This window comes from Meriones unguiculatus (genome assembly GCF_030254825.1).
Source record: "Meriones unguiculatus strain TT.TT164.6M chromosome 13 unlocalized genomic scaffold, Bangor_MerUng_6.1 Chr13_unordered_Scaffold_41, whole genome shotgun sequence".
Classification (NCBI taxonomy): Eukaryota; Metazoa; Chordata; class Mammalia; order Rodentia; family Muridae; genus Meriones; species Meriones unguiculatus.
In genome coordinates this window covers 1,108,963-1,132,046 of record NW_026843650.1, presented here as the reverse complement: position 1 = coordinate 1,132,046, position 23,084 = coordinate 1,108,963, and the positions used below count along the sequence as shown (strand labels likewise).

Sequence of the window (23,084 nt, the reverse complement as noted above, 5' to 3'; positions counted from 1 at the left end):
ACTAATTATCTTTGCAGGCATGAAAGCAGTCATACTGGAGAGAAACCCTTTAAATGCACTCTATGTGGTAAAGCCTTCCCCTATACCACTGATCTCATAGGGCATAAAAGAACACACGCAGGAGAGAAACCTTACAAATGTAATCAATGTGGTAAAGTCTTTGCAAAAAACAGTCACCTCATAAGCCATAGAAGAAAACATACTGGAGAGAAACCTTATGAATGTCACCAGTGTGGTAAAGCCTTTGCACGAAACAGTCATCTCATAAGGCATAAAAGAACACACACTGGAGAGAAACCTTACGAATGTAATGAGTGTGGCAAAGCCTTTGCAGAAAACAGTCATCTCATAAGCCATAAAAGAACACACACTGGAGAGAAATCTTATGAATGTGACGAGTGTGGTAAAGCCTTTGCAGAAAACAGGAATCTCTTAAGCCATAAAAGAATACATACTGGAGAGAAACCTTATGAATGTAACCAGTGTGGTAAAGCCTTTGCACAAAACAGTCATCTCATAATCCATAAAAGAACACACACTGGAGAGAAACCTTATGAATGTAACCAGTGTGGTAAAGCCTTTGCACAAAACAGTGCTCTCATAAGCCATAAAAGAATACATACTGGAGAAAAACCTTATGAATGTAACCAGTGTGGTAAAGCCTTTGCACAAAACAGTCATCTCATAAGCCATAAAAGAACACACACTGGATAGAAACCTTATGAATGTAACCACTGTGGTAAAGCCTTTGCACAAAGCAGTGCTCTCATAAGACATAAAAGAACACATACTGGAAAGAAACCTTATGAATGTACCCAATATGATAAAGCCTTTTCACAGCAGAGTAGTCTCCGAAAACAGGAAAAGACACACAGTGGAGAGAAGCTTGGTGAGGGTAATTAGTGTGATAAAGCCTTTGCATGTAACAATCATCTCCTAAGACAACAACACATTCTGGAGGGAAACCATATGAATATAACTATGTGGCAAAGCCTTTGTACATAACATCTCCTAATACATAAAATAACACATACTGGAAAGATGTCTGACTGTAACCAATGTGAAAAAACTTTTGGACTTCAGAATCATCTTCACACTCATGAAAGAAATCCTAGTGGATAGAAAGCCTGTGAGTGTTTTTAACATGGTGAAACCATTCCACATTTGTATAATCTTCATCATCTTGAAAGGATTCATAATGGAGGAAAAACTCATGAATGTGTTAAAATGGTGAGGCCTTGCACAAATATAGAGTCATCGTCATCATAAAAGTATCCTTACTGGAGAGGGATTCTGTGAGTATAAGCAATGTGGAAAGGTCTTTGTGTTCTTTGGTCCACTGAGATCTAACAGAACTGGAAAACTAACTCAATTGAAATGACCTCCCTTTTCTGAAGGGGAAAGGGAATAGGGGCAATAGGAATGGAGGGTAGTACAGGGGGAAGAGAAGGGAGGGGGACTAAAATTGGAATGTAAAGTAAATAAACTTATTTTTATATACAATGAATGGTAAATATCAATTACATGCAAAATTATTATATAATAAAGTGTTTTGGAAAGGCTTACTGATAATACTGGTTCTCAACATTTACTGTTTTCAGTTACTTCACTTTACACAAGAAACTTTTAGTCTAGTCGATGAATATATAGGGAATGGTGAACTAACACCAGCCAGGAAGTTCTCTGAGAGTATCACAACAGTGGTAGCCTGTAGAAGTTTCTTTGTTTACACATACCTTTTGTTCCAAGGGGTTCTACTGAAAACCATCACAACCCAGACTGAATTTTGAGATGTGAGAGAGGAGGCTTTTTCTTCCATGTATGACCATGCTGTTGGCCTAGCTGTATAATCATGGCAAGGGTGAGTTTTCCCTGCCTGACTTAATCTGGAGAATGCCTTTAGACATAGATGCCACCAACCAAATTTGATAGATGGCCTTTGACACAGATCCCTAATAACTCTTCCCTCCCTTCAAATATAGGATAATTAAGTTCCATGTTCTTGTTCATATGATAGGAATGTACTGTTTACTGCAAATCAAGCATCCTTGAAGTGCTCAGTTTTAAACAATTATCTACACCTATCCTTACAGCATCCCAGTCACTCCCTAAGGGGTATATACCCTCGGTTTTCTGGAATTAAATTTGAACTTACTTCCTGAGGTGGTTCCCAGAGTGTTCTGATCACTGTTATTCTTGTGGGTGTCTTCCAAGCTTTATACCTCATCTTCTGGTCCTCCTTCCTTCCTGGGCTTGTGGGAAACGGCCTCCAGGCAGCAAGAGAACCCCGTTCTCTGAAATGCTTGTGAAAAAATGTTTCACACTTCATAGCATTTAAAATGTCACATGTTTCTGGATGTGAGATGGTAAATCAAACACTGTCTTGGGAGTGGGACTCTTTAAAATGAGTTATACTTAGTGTTTATTTCACAGTAAGCTTGAAGGCAAGCTTCATAGTATGAAATCTTCTGAGGTGAGCACAGTGGCCTATGCAGAAGTAATAAGAGCAGAAATTTTATTTCCCTGTTTTTAATAGCTGAGTAGTGTTCTGATAATATGTGGATGGATGGCAGAGGAGGGGAACTCCTCTTTTGAGTGGACTATGGAAAAGGGTTTGGGGGAAGAGGGAAAGAGGGTGGGACCAGTAGGAGTTGAGAGAGTGGCCTTATATAGGGGTATACAATGAATAAATTGTGAAAAAATAAAAATAATTAATAAAATAAAAATGAATTAGAAAAACAAAACTTGACAGCAAAAATTTGAGTCCAGTCTGGGTACCCGCCCTCCTTCAAAGCAAAGAAAGAAGATATAAAGAAAGGAAAGAAAATTAGAATCTTTGTCTTTGCCATCTTTCTTCCTGGTGAGCTCATTTTTTAATCATTACCTAATGGAGACCATCCTGCTCTCTCTGAAGTTTATATTTCCATAGATGTAGGATTCATACCTGGAACAAATGGCAGAGGTTCGTATTTAATGTATCAAAACAGACCTAGCTGCCAATTTTCTCCCAACAATCCTTCAGTTCTTCCATGTTATATGGTCCTCAAGGCTTGCATAGCCCACCGAATACCATGAATTCTCCTTCCCAGGGCCTGAGGTAACCTCATTCCTTCCTCCCCCATATATAGGCAAAGTATTTTGGCTACCTGGTCCTGTTGAGAGCCATTCAGGAGCAATAGCAAAACATCTGTAGCACTCATTGAATTTGGCTCCCCTGTTAGCATGGTCATGATGATGAGTTTGTCTTGGAAAAGCATAAACCGAAGGGGTGTTTATACTGAGGACTTTGTGCTGTTTTGGAACATAACTCTGTTTGATGCCATTATGATGTCCATATCCCTCATAACACGAGTTGTATGAAAACTCTAAGAATGCTCCTAGCCCCCTCACTGGGCAGTATCCCTGGCATTTAAAGTTTTAACAATGCTTGATCTCTTTTCTCTTGATCTCTTTTCCCAGATCAAGCTGGAGCAGATCAAGCTGGAGCAGATTAATGAATTAACCACTGCCCTTGAAAGAAACCATAGATGTAGGTTGTATCAATGACCATTATACTTAGAAAGAATTTTTTAAAAGATTGTTTAACAATGTTGGAGAAGATGTTTTTGCTAATGTCTGTGATGTACAAAATCTTGGAGAATAATTTAAGGTTAAGAAAAGTACACTCTTTATAGTAAAGCCAGGGATGTTAAGGTTGATAAGCAGAAACAATAGCCAAGGTAGCATTGGCTGACTGCATACTTTCAAGCTGGGCCTGAAACTGAGACCACATTTGATTCCACTATATTTATTTTGTCCTCAACTTCTTAATATGATTTAATAAAAATTACTAATTGTCCTGACCCGCAGAAGTTCATCGGGGTCCTAAGGAGGGGGGTGAAAAGAATGGTGAGACAGAGAGACCTGAAGGAGGCCAAGTCTTCTTGTCTGATCAAAGCCTCATTTATTAGAAATTTTTACCCAACTTATATAGGGAGAAGGCAGGAAAGGGGGAAGGCTTAATTACTGTTGCAGGAGACAGCAAGAGTGCTTCCATGGCTTGAATATTGCACCTGCAAGATACCATAAGGATGTTTTCTTAAGATTTCTCATGGATGCTCTAAAACTGACAGACGGATGTCCTCACAAATCTATCACCCATGACTTAGGATCCTAAATAACTCTTTCACTAAATAGCTTTAGGTTGCCACTAAATGACCTTTGCTCATTATTTGGCTTAGGCTTCAGTAAATAGCTTTGGCTCCAGCAACTAATAAGTAAATGCACACCCCTTAAAGATTTAAAGTACTGGTGCCATTACCATGCCGTTTTTATTACTATTGCTCTAAAGTCCAGCTTTGAGATCTGGGATGAGGATAACCTCTAGAAAATCTTTTCCTGTACAGGCTTGTTTTGTCAATTCTGCATTTATTGTTTTCCCATATGATATTGAGAATTGCCAAGTTTGCAGAGCCATCTCCCTCCGGGCTCCTTATAACATTTTCCCAATTATCTGTTAACTGATTAAACTTGCTGTTAACTTAATGGTGATGCCTAAATTGTAAACTAGACCACAAACGACTCACTTTTCACCAGACCAAGGATCCAATTCTTCATGCTTTATCACCTTGAGCTCTGGACCAAATGTCTAGGGATATAAATTAAGGACCTTAGATTCCAGACCGAATATCTTGGAAAATTATTTAAGGCCTTGAGGTGAAATATGCTGGATCAGACCAAGCCTCCAACAGAAACTCCCTTGCTAATCCAAAAATATTAAATATCAAAAATAGCTTACTCTTGGGGGAACTAGATGATCCTGAACTAGACAACTCCCTGAGCTCAGAAAATAAGGCTTTGAATTTTAATCTTTTATTCCTGAAGTGAGATTTATTGGTTTCCACCCAGAACCCAATACAGTGAAAATATTCAAATGCCCCTGCTATGGTCATGGCTAGGGCAAGTGATCCCTCCTGTAACTTCATGTAGGTTCCTAACCAGACTCTGGAAGTACCCAATAAAGCAGGTCCTGCTCTTCAGCCTCCTGCTCTATAGGTTGGGGTCAATATCCACACACTCACCATATTGCGACTTTGGAACTCGCCTGAAATATCCTCACACAGCAGCCTCAAATGGACCACAGGACACCAGCTTTTAAAAGCTGCTCACCTACAAAGCGTTTGTGCAATATGGCACCAGGAAGAATCCACCCCTTCCTCTGAAGGCATGACCTCACAGTCCTGATTGGCCAGTGAGTATTGAGTGACATGAGCACCTTCTTTATGGTTAGAGTTTACTGAAGGGACAAGGCTTTGTGATTCCTGGCTCATGCTTCCATTTTAGGACCAGACCTTTTCCAGATCTCAGAGATTTTTATTTCAGTATCATTTGTACCTGTCCTCCCCTAGTCTACCTTCTGTCTTCTAGCACTCAGTAGGCACATTCCCTCTTCCTACTGGAATCAAGGTGGATAGATGCACAGCACATTATTCAACCTCCTGTCCCTAAGTGGATGGGTCCCAAGAATATTACAAATTAAACAGAGATTTCAGAAAATGCAATGATATTTTTGTTCTGTGATTTAACGCTACCATCAAATATACTGCAGCTACTTTCCCCCTGGAAGGTCTGAGGCAACCCAGGGGAAAAAAGCAGGAAACACATGATATTTTTGAGCACCACGTTAGCAAGCACTTGTATCCCAATGGGAAAGTGGGGAAAAAAACAAAGCTGTATTAGAAAAAGCTCTCTACATGAAAAGATCTGATAGAATATATTTCTCTGTGTATGTAGGAAGTTAATTTATAAGAATTGCTCAAAGACTATGCAGAGTTAAAGAATCCAGTGGCTGTTGAGACCGTTTGGCTGGATAATTAAGCTTCGTGATCATCAAAATACACCAGAATTCCAAAGACGTAAACTCTAATGGAAGTGAAAAAATGAACTTGCTAGCCAGAGCTAAGGCACATAGAACAAGAGAAAGATTAACCATCTTCAGTTTCCATTATATATTTAGGCTACCACGAGATATGTGGCTTAAGTTAAGGAGGGGGCTCATCACCTCAATAGGTCTAGAGCAAAGAAAAGATAAATTAAATATCTTTAATTTATCTTATTAAATATTTTTAATTTATCTTATTCCAAAAGATAAATTAAAATTTTCATTTATAATACCGAACTATTTGGCTTTTATTTACTTTTATTTACTTATTTATTTGATTTCATTTTTAAATCATTTTTGTTTTATTTTTGTTTTTTGTTATTCTAGACAAGAGTTTCTCTGTGTAGCCTTAGTTGTACCTCTGCCTCCCTGAGTGCTGGGATTACCTGTGTAAACCATGTCAGCAGAGGGAATAATGACATTACCCCACTCTTCCAAATTTGACCTCTATTATTATTCTACAATTGTCTTCTATTATCGACTCTAATGCCAGAACTACTTGGCTGAATCTGCTGCTTGCTGGGGCTGGAACTTGGGACCAATGTTCAATGAAATCTACATAAGCTTCCCTTATTCCAATGTTTTCTTCACTGATTAAGCTTGGATCTGCTGGAACTTGCTCCATATATGACTTTGGGCTCAGAAACCTATATTCTGCTCTCTCCTGAGTGCTGATGTTGAGGGTATATACCACCATGCATGGCTCTAAGCTTTACTTTTATATGATGGAAGCTTTGCCAACGGGAGTATTCCCCGGAGGTCACTACTCCTTTTTTTCCACTTCTCCAAATATTTTCCTAATCCAAACTTACAAAAATCCACATTCTTCCAAAGAAACGCATGGAAAGGACTATTGCAGCTATACCCCAGCTCCTGCTAGCAACTTCATTCATAGTTACAGTTTCCATTGCTTTGAAGAGACACCATGACCACAGCATCTCTTATAAAATAAAACATTAATTTTGGCTGTCTTTTTTCTGAGGTTTACTGCTTTATTGTCATGGTGGGAAACCCGACAAAGTAAAGGCAGGTATAGTTCTGGAGAAGCTACGAGGTTTACATCTTGATCTGAAGCAAAAAAGAGACTGTGAACATGGACTTATTTGAGCATAGAAGACTTCAAAATCTGCCTCCACAGTGACACACTGCTTCAAATTAAAATTCCACAGATCCAGAGTGTTAGGTAAACAAGATGGTAGAAATTGGAGCTCTCTGGGAAGGAGAGAAAGAATAGATGCTGTGGGTATACTGGAGCAGAAAACATCAGGTAATGAAGGGAGAGAAAGGCTACAGGAAAACACAGCTGGAATCAGGATATTTTTGCTGCTTAGAGTGGAAAAAAAGTTTTGTGGCAACTTCATGGAGTCTATAATTGCATCCCTAGTAAAAAGTCCTAGTAACAAAGGATACAGAGTCTGAACTGACCATCTTTTATTGTCAGACAGGGTTTTCAGTGCTGGAATTGTGTTACAATCAATTGATGTCTTGGTTCATTGGCCCTGTAGATATCCCTAAACAAACCAAGCTGATGGTAGTAAAAAAGGTCTCTCTTTCTAAAAACTGAGAAAGGCCCCCATTGCTGAGGCCACTTCCACAGAGCTTTGCTGAATATACAGAAGATGAGCATGTACAGGCTTGGAGTCTTCAACCCTATATTCCAGCCACTTGGGGGAAAGAAAATTCTCTACACACAATGGGAAGAGAAACCTCACCACCAACTGAGCCAGAAAAGTTGTCCTGCGACTTGATGGTACAGAATATTTGGGAGTGCCAAGAGAATATCTGCTTTAAATTGAAGCTAAGGGGATGGGGGGAACCCATGTATTATACTGCCTAGATTTTCAGGAATATCACAGAGACATAATTATCAAACATGGGGTGAAGGAGTCTGGTAATTGGAATTCTGCCTCCTGGCCTTGGCAGATGCAGATCTTAACTAAGTTCCATTTTTCAGAGACAGTCTTGGCAGTCTTTGCAAGCAGGGTGTTCAGAGCATGAGAAGTAGATAGCAAGCTCCCTACAACCCTGAGAACCAGACAGCAAACTTTGTGCAACCCTGAGTGAATTTCTTGGATGCCTTGCCAGGTGGTGCAGATGTGTGGCTACTGTGAAAAAAAAATTGCTTGTACCCTTTGCTTTATAAGTGTTGTTTGCACATTCAGTAAACTAAGACCTTGTTCAAAAAGCCTGTCTTGGTCACCATTCTTCGCCTCTCTGTCCCCACATTTCTACTCCCTCTTTCAGGTAGACCCTGTTTGACTAACCCGTCAAATGGGATGGGTCAATGGGGCTTTTCTAAGTCTGTGCCATGTCTTCTGTGGCTGTATTATGAATATAACTGCAATGAGCATGAGAACTGTGACACTTCACAATACCAATTTCATGTGCATGGAAAATCTAATGAATCCACAGCAATTCTGTCTTTTTATGAGAACTCTACATAATGTAGTCACTATGTGACCATGTTAATGTATGCTGTGTCACTGAACTCAACAGTAAAGTCACTTTGTATCACTTTGTACCTTATATCAAATAATCTTCAGTGGCATGTACTTGTGGTTTATGTGAAATTAATGATTATATAATAATATATTTTACCCTTTCAAACAAGTATAAACACCACCATTAAACATATTTTTTTTTCAGAAGAAAAAGATTTAAAAAATTAACTTTCAATTTGAAGATTGAATTAAAAGCAATCCAAAGAAAATTCCTAATGATTTATTACAGGAAATCTGATTCCAAAACCATGTACTATGTGAAAAACTCAGAATTCTCAATAGGATTATGAGGAAATTTTAGACACACACTTGTACAATGTGACTTCTGTACTTACCTGAAACTACAATAATTAAAAGGTATACAATATTAATGAAAGAATAACTGGATGCAGACAAAACCACAAAACCATAATCCCCTAAATATATTCAAGTTTTCATCAAATGACTTAAGGAAACAGATAGAATGTGAATTTGACCACTGTTACTTATGTATGTAGAAATTAAACAAACTCAGATTTCACAATTCACAAAAAAGTAAATTCAGCATGACAGCCTAAACTGTTATATTATTGGCTTTCCAGCTACCATTATTTATTTCTCTTCCAAAAAGGAGAGGCCCCATGTTCTATACTTCTCTCTGTAAATTGAAGTGGTCAGAAAGTTGGGCTATTTCTCTGTGGCTCCTCAAGTCTTTTTCTGATTCCAAGAAACTCAGCCACAGCGATGTCCACATACAAAACAATGTTGAAGTATACTTTCATGTCAGCTTCCTGACATATAGGTGATAGCACAAGATGTGAAATCTGCTCTATCTATCTGCATAATGCATGCACACTTGAGAAACCTCTGCTGCTCAGCAGTTTCTTTTGTACCTGGAATTGAATTTTCCTGAATCACACAACTGTGGATGGTAGTAGTGGAAAGGTAAAGAGAATCTAATTAAATATTGCCAAAAGGTTGCTTCTGTCTCCTCTGTTCTACCAGTTTCTAAACAAAATGTAAAAATTATCACAGAAAGCTGTAGTTCGGAGGTAATTTTCAGGCTTTTATAAAACTTTCATTTTTTTTCAAACTGTCCTGTTACTGCATATCAAATGCAATGTCAGGGCATGCACACTTAACAAGGATATCATGAGCACCATCACCTCCTATTGCCAGGGTTGCAGCGCCCCCCCACCTCTCAAAGGGATCCTCATTAACATCACCCTGTGTACCAACAGAGCTGTAGTGTGGCTCATTGTATACTATTCCAGTATCAGCAGATCAGACTGAAAGCTCAGCCAACCTGCTTTGGCTGATATGGAGAGTAGACCAACTCTCATCATGGTATGGCATGAGATCTCCTTCACAGTTACCACAGCTGCATCAGAGAAAGATCCAGAAAAGAAGTCTCAGGCTGCCACTTAATGGTGTTCCTGGTTACTAGGACTTCCTACAGTCCATCATTAGCTAAACCACCGAGTTCTGCCTCAGGTCAAGCAACAGCTCCTCTCCTGGGTAAACAGAGATCAAATGACTCAAAAGGCACAGGCCTATCACACCTGCCCTTCCACTCCAAGGTTAGAAAGGGAGATAGTCTAGTAAATTTGGACTTTGGAGAAATTCCTGCAGTCTATTAGAGCACTTATTTCTCTTCCAGGGCATAAGGCCAATTGTGTGCATATTTCATTACACACCAAATGTCCTTGAAATAATTTTCTTTTTCAAAATATAATTTATTTATTACAATTTATTCACTTTGTTTCCCAGCTGAGCCCCCACCCTCATCCCCACAATCCCACCTTCCCTCAGTCCCTCATCTCCTCCCATGCCCCTTCCCCAGTCCACTGATAGGGGAGGATCTCCTACCCTTCAATCTGACGGTAGCCTATCAGGTCTCATCAGGACTGTCTTTCCTAGTCTTCCTCTGTGGCCTGGTAAGGCCGCCCCACCTCATTGGGAGGTGATCAAAGAGCCAGCCACTGAGTTCATGTTAAAGACAGCCCCTGTTCCCCTTACTATGAGGCCCATTTGGAGACTGAGCTGCCATGGGTTCCATCTGTACAGGGTTTTTAGGTTATCTCCATGCATGGATCTTGGTTGGAGAATCAGTTTCAGAAAAGTCCCCTGAGCGCAGATATTTTTTGCTTCTGTTGTTCTCTTTGTAGAGCTCCAGACGTTTCTAGGTCTTTCAATCTCCCCTTCTTTCACCAGATTCCCTGCAATCTGCCCAAAGTGGCTATGAGCCTCAGCATCTGCATTAATATCCTTCTGGGTAGAGTCTTTTAGAGGCCCTCTGTGATAGACTCCTGTCTTGTTCCTTGTTTTCACCTCCTTTCTTTGTCTATCCCATTTGCCTTTCTGAATGAGGATTGATCATTTTTCCCTGGGTCCTCTTCCTTGCCTACCTTCTTTAGGTGTACAGATTTTAGTATGTTTATCCTATATTACATGCCTAATAACCACTTAAAAGTGAGTATATACCATGTGTCTTTCTGCTTCTGGGATACCTCATAATTTCCTTGTTTTTAATTGCTGAGTAGTATTCCTTGTGTAAAAGTAACACTTTAACATCCAAAGCTCCCTCCTTAATAATTCCTCCACTTTCCACAGGTCTTTATAAACACCTGATTTTTCCAGCCTTATAGTTTGACCCTCATGTTCCTCTGACCACAACCTCTACAACTTATAGAGTCTCCATCTTGGGCTCCTAACTGAATGTTTTGCAGGCATCAGGGAAGCAGAATGCAATCTGCTTCAGAAAAGTTAGTCTTCATGTCTTCAAGTTGATTTTATTTCTTTACAGTAGTCACAATCTCAAGCAGGGGTATGTGTCTTGACATGCGTCCTTGTGGGCTCCCATTGCTGCCTATTTAACACATGCAAGATAAACTCAGTCTTGTGGCTTTGTTCAAGTGGTCAGGCACTTTTTAATCATTTGGTATTATCAGTTCTGTCCTGATCATTTTCGGATACTTCCATATTTTTATGGAGATTTTGGCTTAGAAACTTCTTTAAAAACCAATCCTAAATTCCTTAAGCTATCAATCTTCTTCTTCTGGGTCATCTGGGCTGAGTTAAAGATGAACTGAAGATCAACCTTTCCTACCTTACTGCTATTAATGACATGTTTATGGAGCTGAATAGATGGCTCAGTCCCTAGGCACACTGGCTGCTCTTCCACATGACCTAGATTTGATGTCAGGCATCCAAGCCACAGCTCACAATTGCCAGTAACTCTAATCACATGGAGGAGACACGATCTTCTGCTTCAGCTCATACATTGCATGCACTTGGGATACACAGCAATAAAATTTATGTACCTAAATTACATGAATTTTAATAAAAATAACATATACATTAAGAAAACCTCTTTTACAATGTGGAGTCAAATATGCATGTGGGTTTTCACCATTTTCATAGCTGGTGCCCTAGGTGGCCAGAGGAATTCATAAGATACCCTAGACCTGGAAATATACATTATTCTCAGCTATCTGATGTGGGTTCTAGGAAACAAATTTGGGCATGCAAGAGGAGCAGAACTACTAACATTCTATCTCCCAAACATGTCATTACAATAGAGAGGATGAAGATGTTCCATTACTACTTTGGTCTCCTATCACTTGAAGGTTATGTATTCATGCTAGATGGCTGCTGAAGGGCTCAATGGATTTCTTTCCCTCTGTGACTGGACTTCGGACAGTTTCCTATTTTCATTATTATCACAGGTCTCTTAATGTGAGTAAATGTAACAAGAATATTTATTAAAACCAATGTTCAGGAAGATTATATCAGAAACATTTCCATGCTTTGAGATATACTCTTTCATTTTAGGATCTTTTTGAGAGAGGATATCTCTACATATCCATGGCTGTCTGAAATTCACTATGTAGACCACACTGGTCTAAAACTCATATTGGGTTACCAATGTCTTTCAGGTGCTTGGATTACAGGCATGCACCAGTAAGCTAAACTGAGACATATTTTTTAAATGACCTGTTTTTGAACTGCAAAACGAATGAAAAAAAAATATCCACTCATTTTCCAAATCAAAACCAGGACATTAATTCAAAAAGGAACCATCATTGTTTCAATGAACAGAAATACATCTTGAAATCCAATAGCAATAATTTAGTCTGTCAAATCTTTTCATATGTTCTCTTGTGTTATTTTTCTTAGCTTTGTGAATTTCATCCTTTAAAATGTTTGCACTCTGTTAGCATGTAAGTACCTGTGTATGTGGCATTGAGAGGACAGTGTATTGCTGACTATCATCTACATCTCCAATGTGGGTCCTAGAGATGAAACTCAGGCAATTATTTGGTTCAGGTGACCTCAATGGTCCTGACTTAGATTTACAAAGAATTTCTGTATACGCTGGTGTGTGAGTGTGCATATGCCATAGCTTAAATGTAGAAATAAGTGAAAAATTTGGAATAATATGAAACTCCCAGAGATTGATGTCATGTTATCAGGCTTAGCAGCAACCAACTTTACCCACTGAGACAATTCTTTGACACTCACTTGTAGTTCTCATATATGTTATGAACAAGTGTTTACTCCTAGGAATAAATCAATACAGTCCAAAAAATAGAGCTCCAGATCATTTTCATTTACAAATAAAATTAATTCAAATCACCCTGATTTCCTCAATTATTACATGAAAATGTTTACAATGTGAAAAGACATTTTATTTATGTAATATCTCAACTAATCTTATTTGAGCATCATGAAAACAGTTCTGTAGGGAACATTTGTGGTGTCCAAACCTGGCAACTTGACCTCAGTCATCATATAAAGATAGACAAAGGAGACTGCACAAAGTTGTCTCCCAATTTCTACATATCTGTCATGACATAAAAACCCATAATTATGTTCCGCACACACATCAGAAGTGGTTTTGAAATTAATATTCTTGCTGTTACATTATCTAGAATCTTCATATATTTCCTATAGAATGCAGTACTTTAGATGAAATCACAAATGGATAATTAAGAGGAACATGCAGAATCATGGAACATCAAATTATATATTCATATCACAGCAAGCTATGTAGTGAGATATACAATTGATTGCTGATTATATCACTTCATTACATCTCTATGGTAGATGAAAATGCAAAACTTTCATTTACCATATTAAATACATTCATAGGGTGTCTCTTCAGTATGATTCATTCACAATAATAAAACCTATAGAAATGTACAAAGGTTTCATCATACTAAATATATTTATAAGGTTTTCTCTCAAGTATGATTTCTTTATGGTTTGAGGGTCAATGCACCATGCAAAGGCTTTACTACACTGTTTATAGTCTTAGGGTTTCTCTCCAATATGAAAACTTTCATGCCTTCGGAGATCACAGCAACGTGAAAAGGCTTTATCACATGGATTACATCATAGGCTTTCTCTCCAGTGTGTTCTTTTATGCTTTTGGAGACTATTGGGATGTGAAAAGGCTTTATCACATTGATTACATTTGTAGGGTTTTTCTCCAGTATGAATTATTTCATGCCTTTGGAGGTTACTGCAATGTGCAAATGCTTTTCCACATTGATTACATTCATAGGGTTTCTCTGCACTATGAATTCTTTTATGCCGCTGGAGATTAGAACTTCGTGCAAAGGCTTTTCCACATTGATACATATGTAGGCTTTCTCTCCAGTATGAATTCTTTCATGCCTTCGAAGGTCACTGGAATGTGCAATGACTTTACCACATTGACTACATCCATAGGATTTCTTAGCAGCATGAATTCTTTCATGCCTCTTGAGATCACAGCAACGTGCAAAGGCTTTATCACATTGATTACATTCATAGGGCTGCTTTCCAGTATGTGTTCTTTTATGCCTTTGGAGACTACTGGGATGTGAAAAGGCTTTGCCACATTGATTACATTCATAGGGCTTCTCTCCAGTATGAATTCTTTCATGTCTCTGGAGATCACAGAAACGAGAAAATGCTTTATCGCACTGATTACATCCATAGGGTTTCTCTCCAGTATGTGTTCTTTTATGCTTTTGGAGACTACTGAGTTGTGAAAAGGCTTTACCACATCGATGACATTCATAGGGTTTCTCTCCACTATGAGTTCTTTTATGACTCTGGCAGTTACTGCGATCTGCAAAGGCTTTACCACATTGATTACATTCAAAGGGTTTCTCTCCAGTATGTGTCCTTTTATGATTTTGGAAACTACTGTGTCTTGAAAAGGCTTTTTCACATTGATTACATTTGTAGAGTTTCTTTCCATTCTGAATTCTTTCCTGTCTTTGAAGAGATCTATGACATGCAAAGGCTTTACCACACTGATTACATCCGTAGGGCTTCTCTCCAGTATGAATTCTTTCATGCCTCTGGAGATCACAGCAACGTTTAAACGCTTTACCACACTGATTACATTCATAGCGGATCTCACTAGTATGTGGTTTTTCATGGCTGCAAAGATAATTGGTATATGTGTAAGCTTTTTCACATTCATTACAGTGATTCATTACAGTGAATTAAGTTTACAATTTGATCTAAATGTAAAAAGGACTTACATCTTAATGTTTTATCACTTTGTTTACATTTATAATTTCCCCCTTGGTTGTGGAAATTTTGCATTTTGAAGATACCTTTGAGGTAAGAAACATATTACATGGATTGCTTATAGCATCCTTTTTCTTTCTTTCCTCTTTTAAAGAGCATATTTTTATTAATTACAGTTTATTCACCTTGTATCCCAACTGTAGCTCCCTCCACCTGCCCCTAATAATCTCATCCCCCCTCCCTCTTCTCCACCCATGCTCCTCCACCAGTCCACTGGTAGGGGGGTACTTTTTCTATAAGTGTTTTTTCACATATTTGAAAAGAACTAGAACTCATCTATACAATAGTGACTGCATTCATAAATTTTCCTATAGTGGGAGTCACACTACATTTGGAAAGTGAACTAGGGTAAACACAACAATTTCCACAGGGCTAGTAATCTCTAATGTGATTTCTGTGGCTATATTCCCAATTAGTTTCAAAAACTAATTAAGTACAGTAGTTTAATTTATTAATTGTCCCCTGCTTTCATTAGACTTTCTGTCATTAATAATGAATTGATACATGAATAATTATAAATTTAGTGTTGTCACTTTCATGGTTTCTGTTGTACATATGTATAGAATAGTTTAGAATGCAATAACCTATGATGGTGTGCATGTTAACTTCACTCAGGAAAAGTGGGCTTCGTTGGATCCATCCCAAAAGAATCTCTTCAAAGAAGTGATGCTGGAGACCTAAAGGAATCTCACTGCTATTGGGTAGATGGGGAATTTTCTTTAACTGTTTAAATAATAATCTGATTATTATTTATGATTATTATTTAATTATTATTAGTGATTATTACTAAATTAAATGTAAACTTGCATCACATTCACAAAGTCTATTCCAAGTAAGGAATACTACATATCTTCTGGTAAGTATGATTTTTCTTTTCATATCCTTATGGTCAAATGATTTGAGTAACAAATGGAAGATCCTCATATTCACAGTTTGTATTTTGTCTTCAACGACATGTGCTATGGGGATCATTTTTCCTCCACAACAATTTTCTTGACTTTTATACTTTCCATCTAACTAAACTTAGCAAGTTTACTTCAAGTATTTGAGTCACATCAGCTTTTCTATGGAATATTTGCTCTTGAGTAGGTTTTGTACATAAAATTATCACCTATTTAATGAGCTTGCTTTTTCCAATATCTGAATTGTATAAGACTTAAGAGATTAGAATTTCTACGGAGCATCTGTAATGTGGATATGAGTAATGATTTTTATAGAGGAATTTGATTTAGAGACTTGTTGCTCTGGCAAAAGATCACATCAGAAGACCCTCTATTTCTATGTGATCTGGCTGGAATATAACAATACATTAATCCAGTATACAGAGGCAAGAAGATCTGCCTTCAGTGCCAGCCTGGTATAGAGCAATGTCCAGTAAAGAAAAGCTTAGTTTCAGGCATGGTGATACATGTGTTTAATCTCAAACAATGGGTGTAAAAATAGTTGGGAGAAGGAAGCACACATGTTTGAAAGCAATATCTAAGTGAGTGGCAGAAAAGGGGACAAATTCAGAAAAATATTTGACAGAATAGGATACTTTCATCTCTCATGAAATAGAGAGGAAATGAAGCTCCTTAAGGGACACAGCATGGAGAGAGGAGGCAGTTTTTCTGGGACAGTAAAAGAAAGACAGGTTGGAGAGAACTAAGGTGAAGATCAAATGATCAGGAAAATAAGAGCCTAAAGATTAGAAAAGACTGCTGGAGTTAGTTTGAGGCCAAACAAAGCAATTCAGAGGATGGGAGAAAAGCCAGATTTAATAAGTTAGCTAGGAAAGGAGTTTGAGCCAGAACAGCTGAACTGAATCAGCCATCTATACGCTCAGAAAGAAAGGGTGTGCATATTAAGCAGTAATTCACAGAGGCTGAAAATATTCTATGCTTAAGATAGATTGTATGGAACCTAGAAGCTGCCCTGCCCAGGTCTAGGGCAGCAGACAGGGGCAGTAGTCTTCAGATAGAGCAATGACTACATGTGAATTAAAGTCCTTTTCACAGCAATATCTGTTAAGCAAGTGTTTCATCATCTTCTTTCTTAGAGAAATGCCTTGAAAACATAAATCAGACACCTGACTGTGAGGAAAATGGGTTTGGGAGAATTTAATATTCCTTAATATACTTAAACTAGTGCTTTTTCTCTATTGTTTTTATTTAAAACTTCTGGGACACATTAAAAAAAATTTTTCACAGGAATATTTACACCAGTTTCCACAAGAAAATTACCTTCCATGTCTTCTAAAATGTTGACAATGTGCTTCAGTATGGTCTTCCCAATTGTAGCCTAAAATATATACCAGAAAGTGTATGACATATTATTCAAAATTAGGCAAAATTTAAGTTACTATTTTCAGTGAATCTTAAAAACATGTGTGATTTATTCTTCCTCATTCCAATTGAAATTTCATAAGAGCATCAATAAGAAAAAACAAAAACAATAACAACAGATGTCCTCTTTTTCTTAATAGTGAAAGAAAATTCACTGTCTTACCTAGAGCTGTAAGGTGTTTGTAGGTCTCCAGCATGACATCTTTGTAGAGACTCTTCTGGGAAGGATCTAGCAAAGCCCACTCTTCCGGAGTGAAATTAACATCCACTTCTTCATAGGTTATTGATTTCTAAAATATCCCATACGTGAGTATCACAGAAAGCATGGCAATGCATGCTGTATATGTATACTTAATAGACAATGTATTCCTATAATTCCAGTGCTTCTCTTACTTATCTCCTCACATAGACGTTGATGTAATGAATTAATGTAATTACCAAGTCATTTTAGAAGGAAACTAAATGATGAGGTTCACCTTGTCATCTCTGGACCCTTTGACTAAAATATAGCTTTTCAAAGGAAATGCCAATTAAAAGACATAAAGAGAGACAAGCAAATAGATGAACAGTACAGATGGCACATCACAGAAATGCTATGCTCAATTACTAACTACAAAAAATATGGGCAAGCAGGATGTATTGGCTCATGCCTTTAACGCTAGCACTCAGGCGGAGGTCTGTGTATCTCATTAAGATAGATGCCGGCCTTCCTTTCAAACAAGTTTCATGACTTCCAGAGGTACATTTAAGATCTGAATCCACTGCAAAAATCATTCAAAAAGAAAGATACAAAGAACTCAATGGTTTATATATTCACTACAGTTTTATATCTAACTTCCAGAAACCTGAAGTGTCCCAGGTTAAACTGTAACAGTAATAAAAACTTATTAAAAGGGAATGCGTGTTCAAACAGGTACAAATGGACAGATGAAATAAGCAACATAAGGCAGTTGAAGTGGCTCAGCAATGAAAAGCTCTTGTTGGTCCTGCAAATAATTGGGCTCAATTGCCAGTGTTTAAATGGAAGCTCACATCTATCCATTACTCCAAATTCAGGAGTTCTGAGACCATCTGCTGACTATTGGGAAGACCTGGTACAAAAGAGGTGCATATTCATACATACAGGCCAAATACTACCCTTATTCGCCCGTTAAAACAAAACAAAACAAAACAAACACAGGAGGCAAGAAGAATGTCACACACCTACAATCCAATGACTCAGAAATACAGGCAGTGTTAATGTGATGAATACATGACAACCTGAGAAACAAAATATACACTCCGACAAATATCAAAATTCAAGTGTGGATGTGAAGACCAGCAAAATAGAATATGCTTGACATGTACTAGACCCTACATACCAGGCCCATCAGCCTATATATCGAAACAAAATGTGCATATTGGACTACATTTGATCCCAGCCCTCTGCAGCCAGAGGGAGGTAGACCTCTAAGTGTGAAGCCTGGCTGAATTTCATACCTACATTCAGGACAGCCAACGCTACACAAAGAAACTTGGTCTCCAAAAACAACAAAATTAAACATGTAAAAACCTCAGGATACCAAAATAGCCTAGCACTGAATAGCAATTGCTTTGAGTCTTTCCTATATAATTTTGGGATAGAGTTGATAAAGGTGAAAGCATGAGAACATAACAAGGGGTCAGAATGATCAATTTCAATCACAACACAGTAGACACAAACACCAGGAACTGGGTTGAGATCATAGACACTCAAATCCAATCCCCAATCTAGACAGGTTCCTCCTCCAAAAGCTTTCCTAAGTTCCCCCAAAGAAACACACAAAGAAGAAACAAATGTTCAGTGATATTCTCCTACTTGTTTCTGTGGAGCTTTTCCCACTCTCTGTTACAGAAGACCCAATTCTCATGGTTGCCCCTAGCACTACAAAGAACACCAGTGGCAGCTTCCCCTTTCTTCTGTCCTGTAGATTACACACTCCCAATCTCTGTTCTGCTTCTGTAATCTCACCCCCAACTCCTCTGCTCAACCATAGGCCATACTTGCATGGAGACCAAGGTGGAATACCAGAAATCTTCCTCACTATCTTTGTTACCACAAACCCAATTCCAGGATCTTCCCTACTGTTCCAACTGAACACATGTTGCACCTCTCCCTCCATACCATCCCAGCAAACATAACACCTCTCTTGGCATGAATACATGCCAAGCAGGTCATTAAAATATCAAGACTCAGCCAACACACTTTCTGGAACTTCAGAGTGCTAGCAGAACCTCAAGCACAAAACTCCCACCCAAAAAACCTGCACTTAGACCTATAATCACCCCAAATCCAGATCTCTAGACACCAGCATAGGAATAGATTCAAGAACAGTCAGGCAATATGTCACCACCTTAGCTCAGCTATATTACCATAGCAGGACCTAAATCTATCTGAGAATTACAAAACATTCTACAGAAACACAAAAAAATATACCTTCTCGTCATTTCATGACACATCCTCTAAAATTGACTACATATTCACACACAATGTAAATCTTAATAGAAAATTAAAATAACATCTTATATCCTGTCAGACCACCATGGTTTAAAGCTGGATAAAAATAGCATCAGAAAGAATCATAAAAACATTACAAACTCATGGTAAGTGAATAATCTTCTACTGAATGAAAAATGGGTTAAAACAAATGAAAAAAATAAAGACTATAGAATCCAATAAAAATAAATACATACTGTATGCAAACTCATGGAATACAATGAGGAATGAAAGTGGTGCTAAGAGAAAACTTCATAGCACAAAGTGCCTACATAGAGATATTGGAGAGATCTCATACTATCAACTTAAAAACACACCTGAAAAGTCTAGAACAAAAATATGTAAGCACACAAAAAAGGAGTAGACATCAAGAAACTATCAAATTGAGGGCAGAAATCAATAAAATAGAAAGAGAAGATAAAGAACCAATGAAACAAAAAGTTGGTTCTTTGAGAAAAATCAACAAGACAGACAAACCCTTATCTAAATTAAATAAGTACTTATCTAATCTAAGTAAAAGACAGAGAGAAAATAACCAAAGTAATAGAATCAGAAATTGTGTTACAAATGTATGTTCCTTTAAAATCCCACTCATGTTATGTGAATGTGTTTTTCTTTTAACCCCAGGTGTGGAGCACGAGGCTGCTTCAATTTGTCCACAGCTGTTAATTCTGATTGTCTCGTGCTCTAGCAGGCATGTGTTTTTGCCAACTGCACATAGTTTAATTCTGAGTCTTCTGGAGAGGGTACACATGCGAGAGCCATAAGAGGGCCTGGGGTATTTGAAGAAGAAAGAATGCTGCTCTTCATGATGCTTTTCACCCACACTGCTACTGTGTTTGTCATTGCTGGTTTGTTGGACTGCTGAATATCCTCATGATTAAGAGGTATTGCCCCAAAGAACTTGACCACAATAAACCATAGGAGGCAGCTTTATTAAAGAGACCTATATCTCTTTTCCCTCTAGCCTTCTTTCTCTTTTACCTAGTGTTGGGGTGTTTGAAGGAATAATGGTTGTAAGGGAAGTAGAGGCATAATAACCCAAATAAAATATATTATAAAAAATCGTGCCAAGCTGTTTGCTGTTTGAGTAGACTTCTGGAATCCAGATGGCTGAGACTGGTATTGCCCTAAAGAAGCCAACAACCCTAACCAGCATTAAGTAGCTGGAGAGGTCTGAGTTCCTTGTCTGTACAAACCAGTTTTCTCTCCTAACTAGGGGTAGTGGGTGGAAGGGGGATAGAGGTATTTAAGAATCCTAAATTTATTAGGTTTTTCAAAAAGCAAAGCCTATAATTTTGCTCTCAGCAATGTGAAATATATATCCTCGAGGAAACATATTTAGGTCATCTTTTGTCTTATCTTTCACTTGCTTGGATTGTGGCATTACAGAGGTTCATGCTCATTTCTTTCCAAAACAATACTTTTGCTTTGCAAAAAAAAAAAAAAAGAGAGAAGAAAATAAACAAAAAGCTAAAATGGTACTCATGCCCTTTACCATTCAAAGAAATCCTTTCCAGTGCCTCACCCTTCAGGGCACTGTACTTGTGCCCTTCCTTCAAAATACATATTCCTGCTTGGCTCCATCTGAAAATCCAGCACCCACTCGTGTTTCCCTGGACATCTCTTGTCATAAGGAAGAGTACTCAGACTCCAGAGATGAACTTCTGGAAGTATCTACATACCTGACTTCAAGATATATTACATACCCAAACTTATGGGACACAATAGTAGCAGTGCTAAGAGGAAAGTCCACAGCACTAAGTGCCTTCAAGAAGAAATTTAAAACATCTCATAAAAGCAACTTAACAGTTCACCTGAAATCCTGTAAAAGTAAAAGTAGACACTTCCAAGAGGAATAGAAGGCTAGAAATAATCAAAATCAGGGCTAAAATTAATAAATTAGAAACAAAACAATTGAAAGAATCAATTAAATGAAGAGCTGTGTTTTTTTTTTTTTTTTTTGAGAAAATCAACAAGATAGACAAACCCTTCACCAGGCTAAGTAAAAGAGAGAGTCACTACCCAAATCAACAAAATAGGAAATGAAAAGGGGGACATAACTGACTTTGAGGAAATCCAAACAATCAGTAGGTCTTACTTCAAAACCTATATGCCACAAAATTTGAAAATAGAAATAAAATGTACAATTTTCTTTATCAATTCCACTTACCAAAGCTGTATCAAGACCAGGTAAATAAATTAAGTAGTCCTATGTCACCTAAGCTGTCATCAAAAGTCTCTCACCCAAAAAATTCCCAGGAACAAATGGTTTCAGTACAGAATTCTACCAGACCTTCAAAGAAGAGCTAACTCTAATTCTCTTCAAACTATTCCACACAATAGAAACAGAGGGAACATTTACAAACTCATTCTATGAAGCCACAGTCACCTTGATAACTAAAACACACGAAGACCCCACAAAGAAAGAGAATTTCTGGCCACTATTAGGAACATTGATGCAAAAATACTCAATAAAATGCTTGCATACCAAATCCAAGAGCACATCAAAGATATCATCCACTATGACCAAGTAGGTTTCATCCCAGGAATGCAGAGGTGGTTCAAGATACAGGACTCTATCAATGTAATCCACCATATAAACAAACTGAAAGAAAAAAAAAAAACAACACATGATACTCTCCTTAGATCCTGAAAAAGTATTTGAAGAAATTCAACATATATTTATGTTTAAGGTCCTGGAGTGATCAGGGATACAATGCACATATCTAAACATATAAAGTCAATGTACAGCAAGGCTATAGGCAACATTAAACTAAACACAGAGAAACCTAAATCAACCTCACTGAAATCAGGGACAAGACAAGGCTGCCCACTCTATCCATATCTCATCAACATACTTTTTGAAGTCCATGCTAGAGCAATATGACAATTAAAGGAGATCAAGGGGATTTGGTTTGGAAAGGAAGAAGTCAAAGCATCACTATTTGCAGATGTTATGATAGTGTAGATGAGTGACCACAAAAATTCTACAAGGGAAATCGTACAACTAATAAACACATTCAGCAAAGTGGCTGTATACAAAATAACTCAAATAAAAAATCAGTAGCTGTCTGTACACAAAAGACAAATAGGCTGAGAAAGAAATTAGGGAAACAACACCCTTCACAACAGCCACAAAGGACATAAAGTACCTTTGGTGTAACTCTAACTAAGCAAGTCAAAGACTTGTATGAAAGAAAAACTTAAAGTCTCTAAAGAAAGAAATAGATGAAGATATCAGAAGATGGAAA

General features: G+C 37.8%; 2 protein-coding genes across 2 annotated transcripts; one reads left to right on the top strand and one right to left on the bottom strand.

The window, feature by feature from the left end:
* Positions 1-21: 21 nt before the first annotated feature.
* On the top strand, positions 22-795 carry LOC132651240 (zinc finger protein 436-like; the record flags this gene model as incomplete). The annotated part of the gene is given in 1 exon segment (XM_060376485.1): positions 22-795. A coding segment is annotated over 1 exon segment (774 nt), but the record flags the coding sequence as incomplete, so codon positions are not given.
* Positions 796-14,410: 13,615 nt separating this feature from the next.
* On the bottom strand, positions 14,411-18,685 carry LOC132651203 (zinc finger protein 846-like; the record flags this gene model as incomplete). Its single annotated transcript, XM_060376455.1, has 3 exons — positions 18,677-18,685; positions 17,478-17,605; positions 14,411-14,585 (listed from the first exon to the last, which is right to left on the bottom strand). Coding segments are annotated over exons 1-3 (312 nt in total), but the record flags the coding sequence as incomplete, so codon positions are not given.
* Between the last annotated feature and the right edge of the window lie 4,399 nt (positions 18,686-23,084).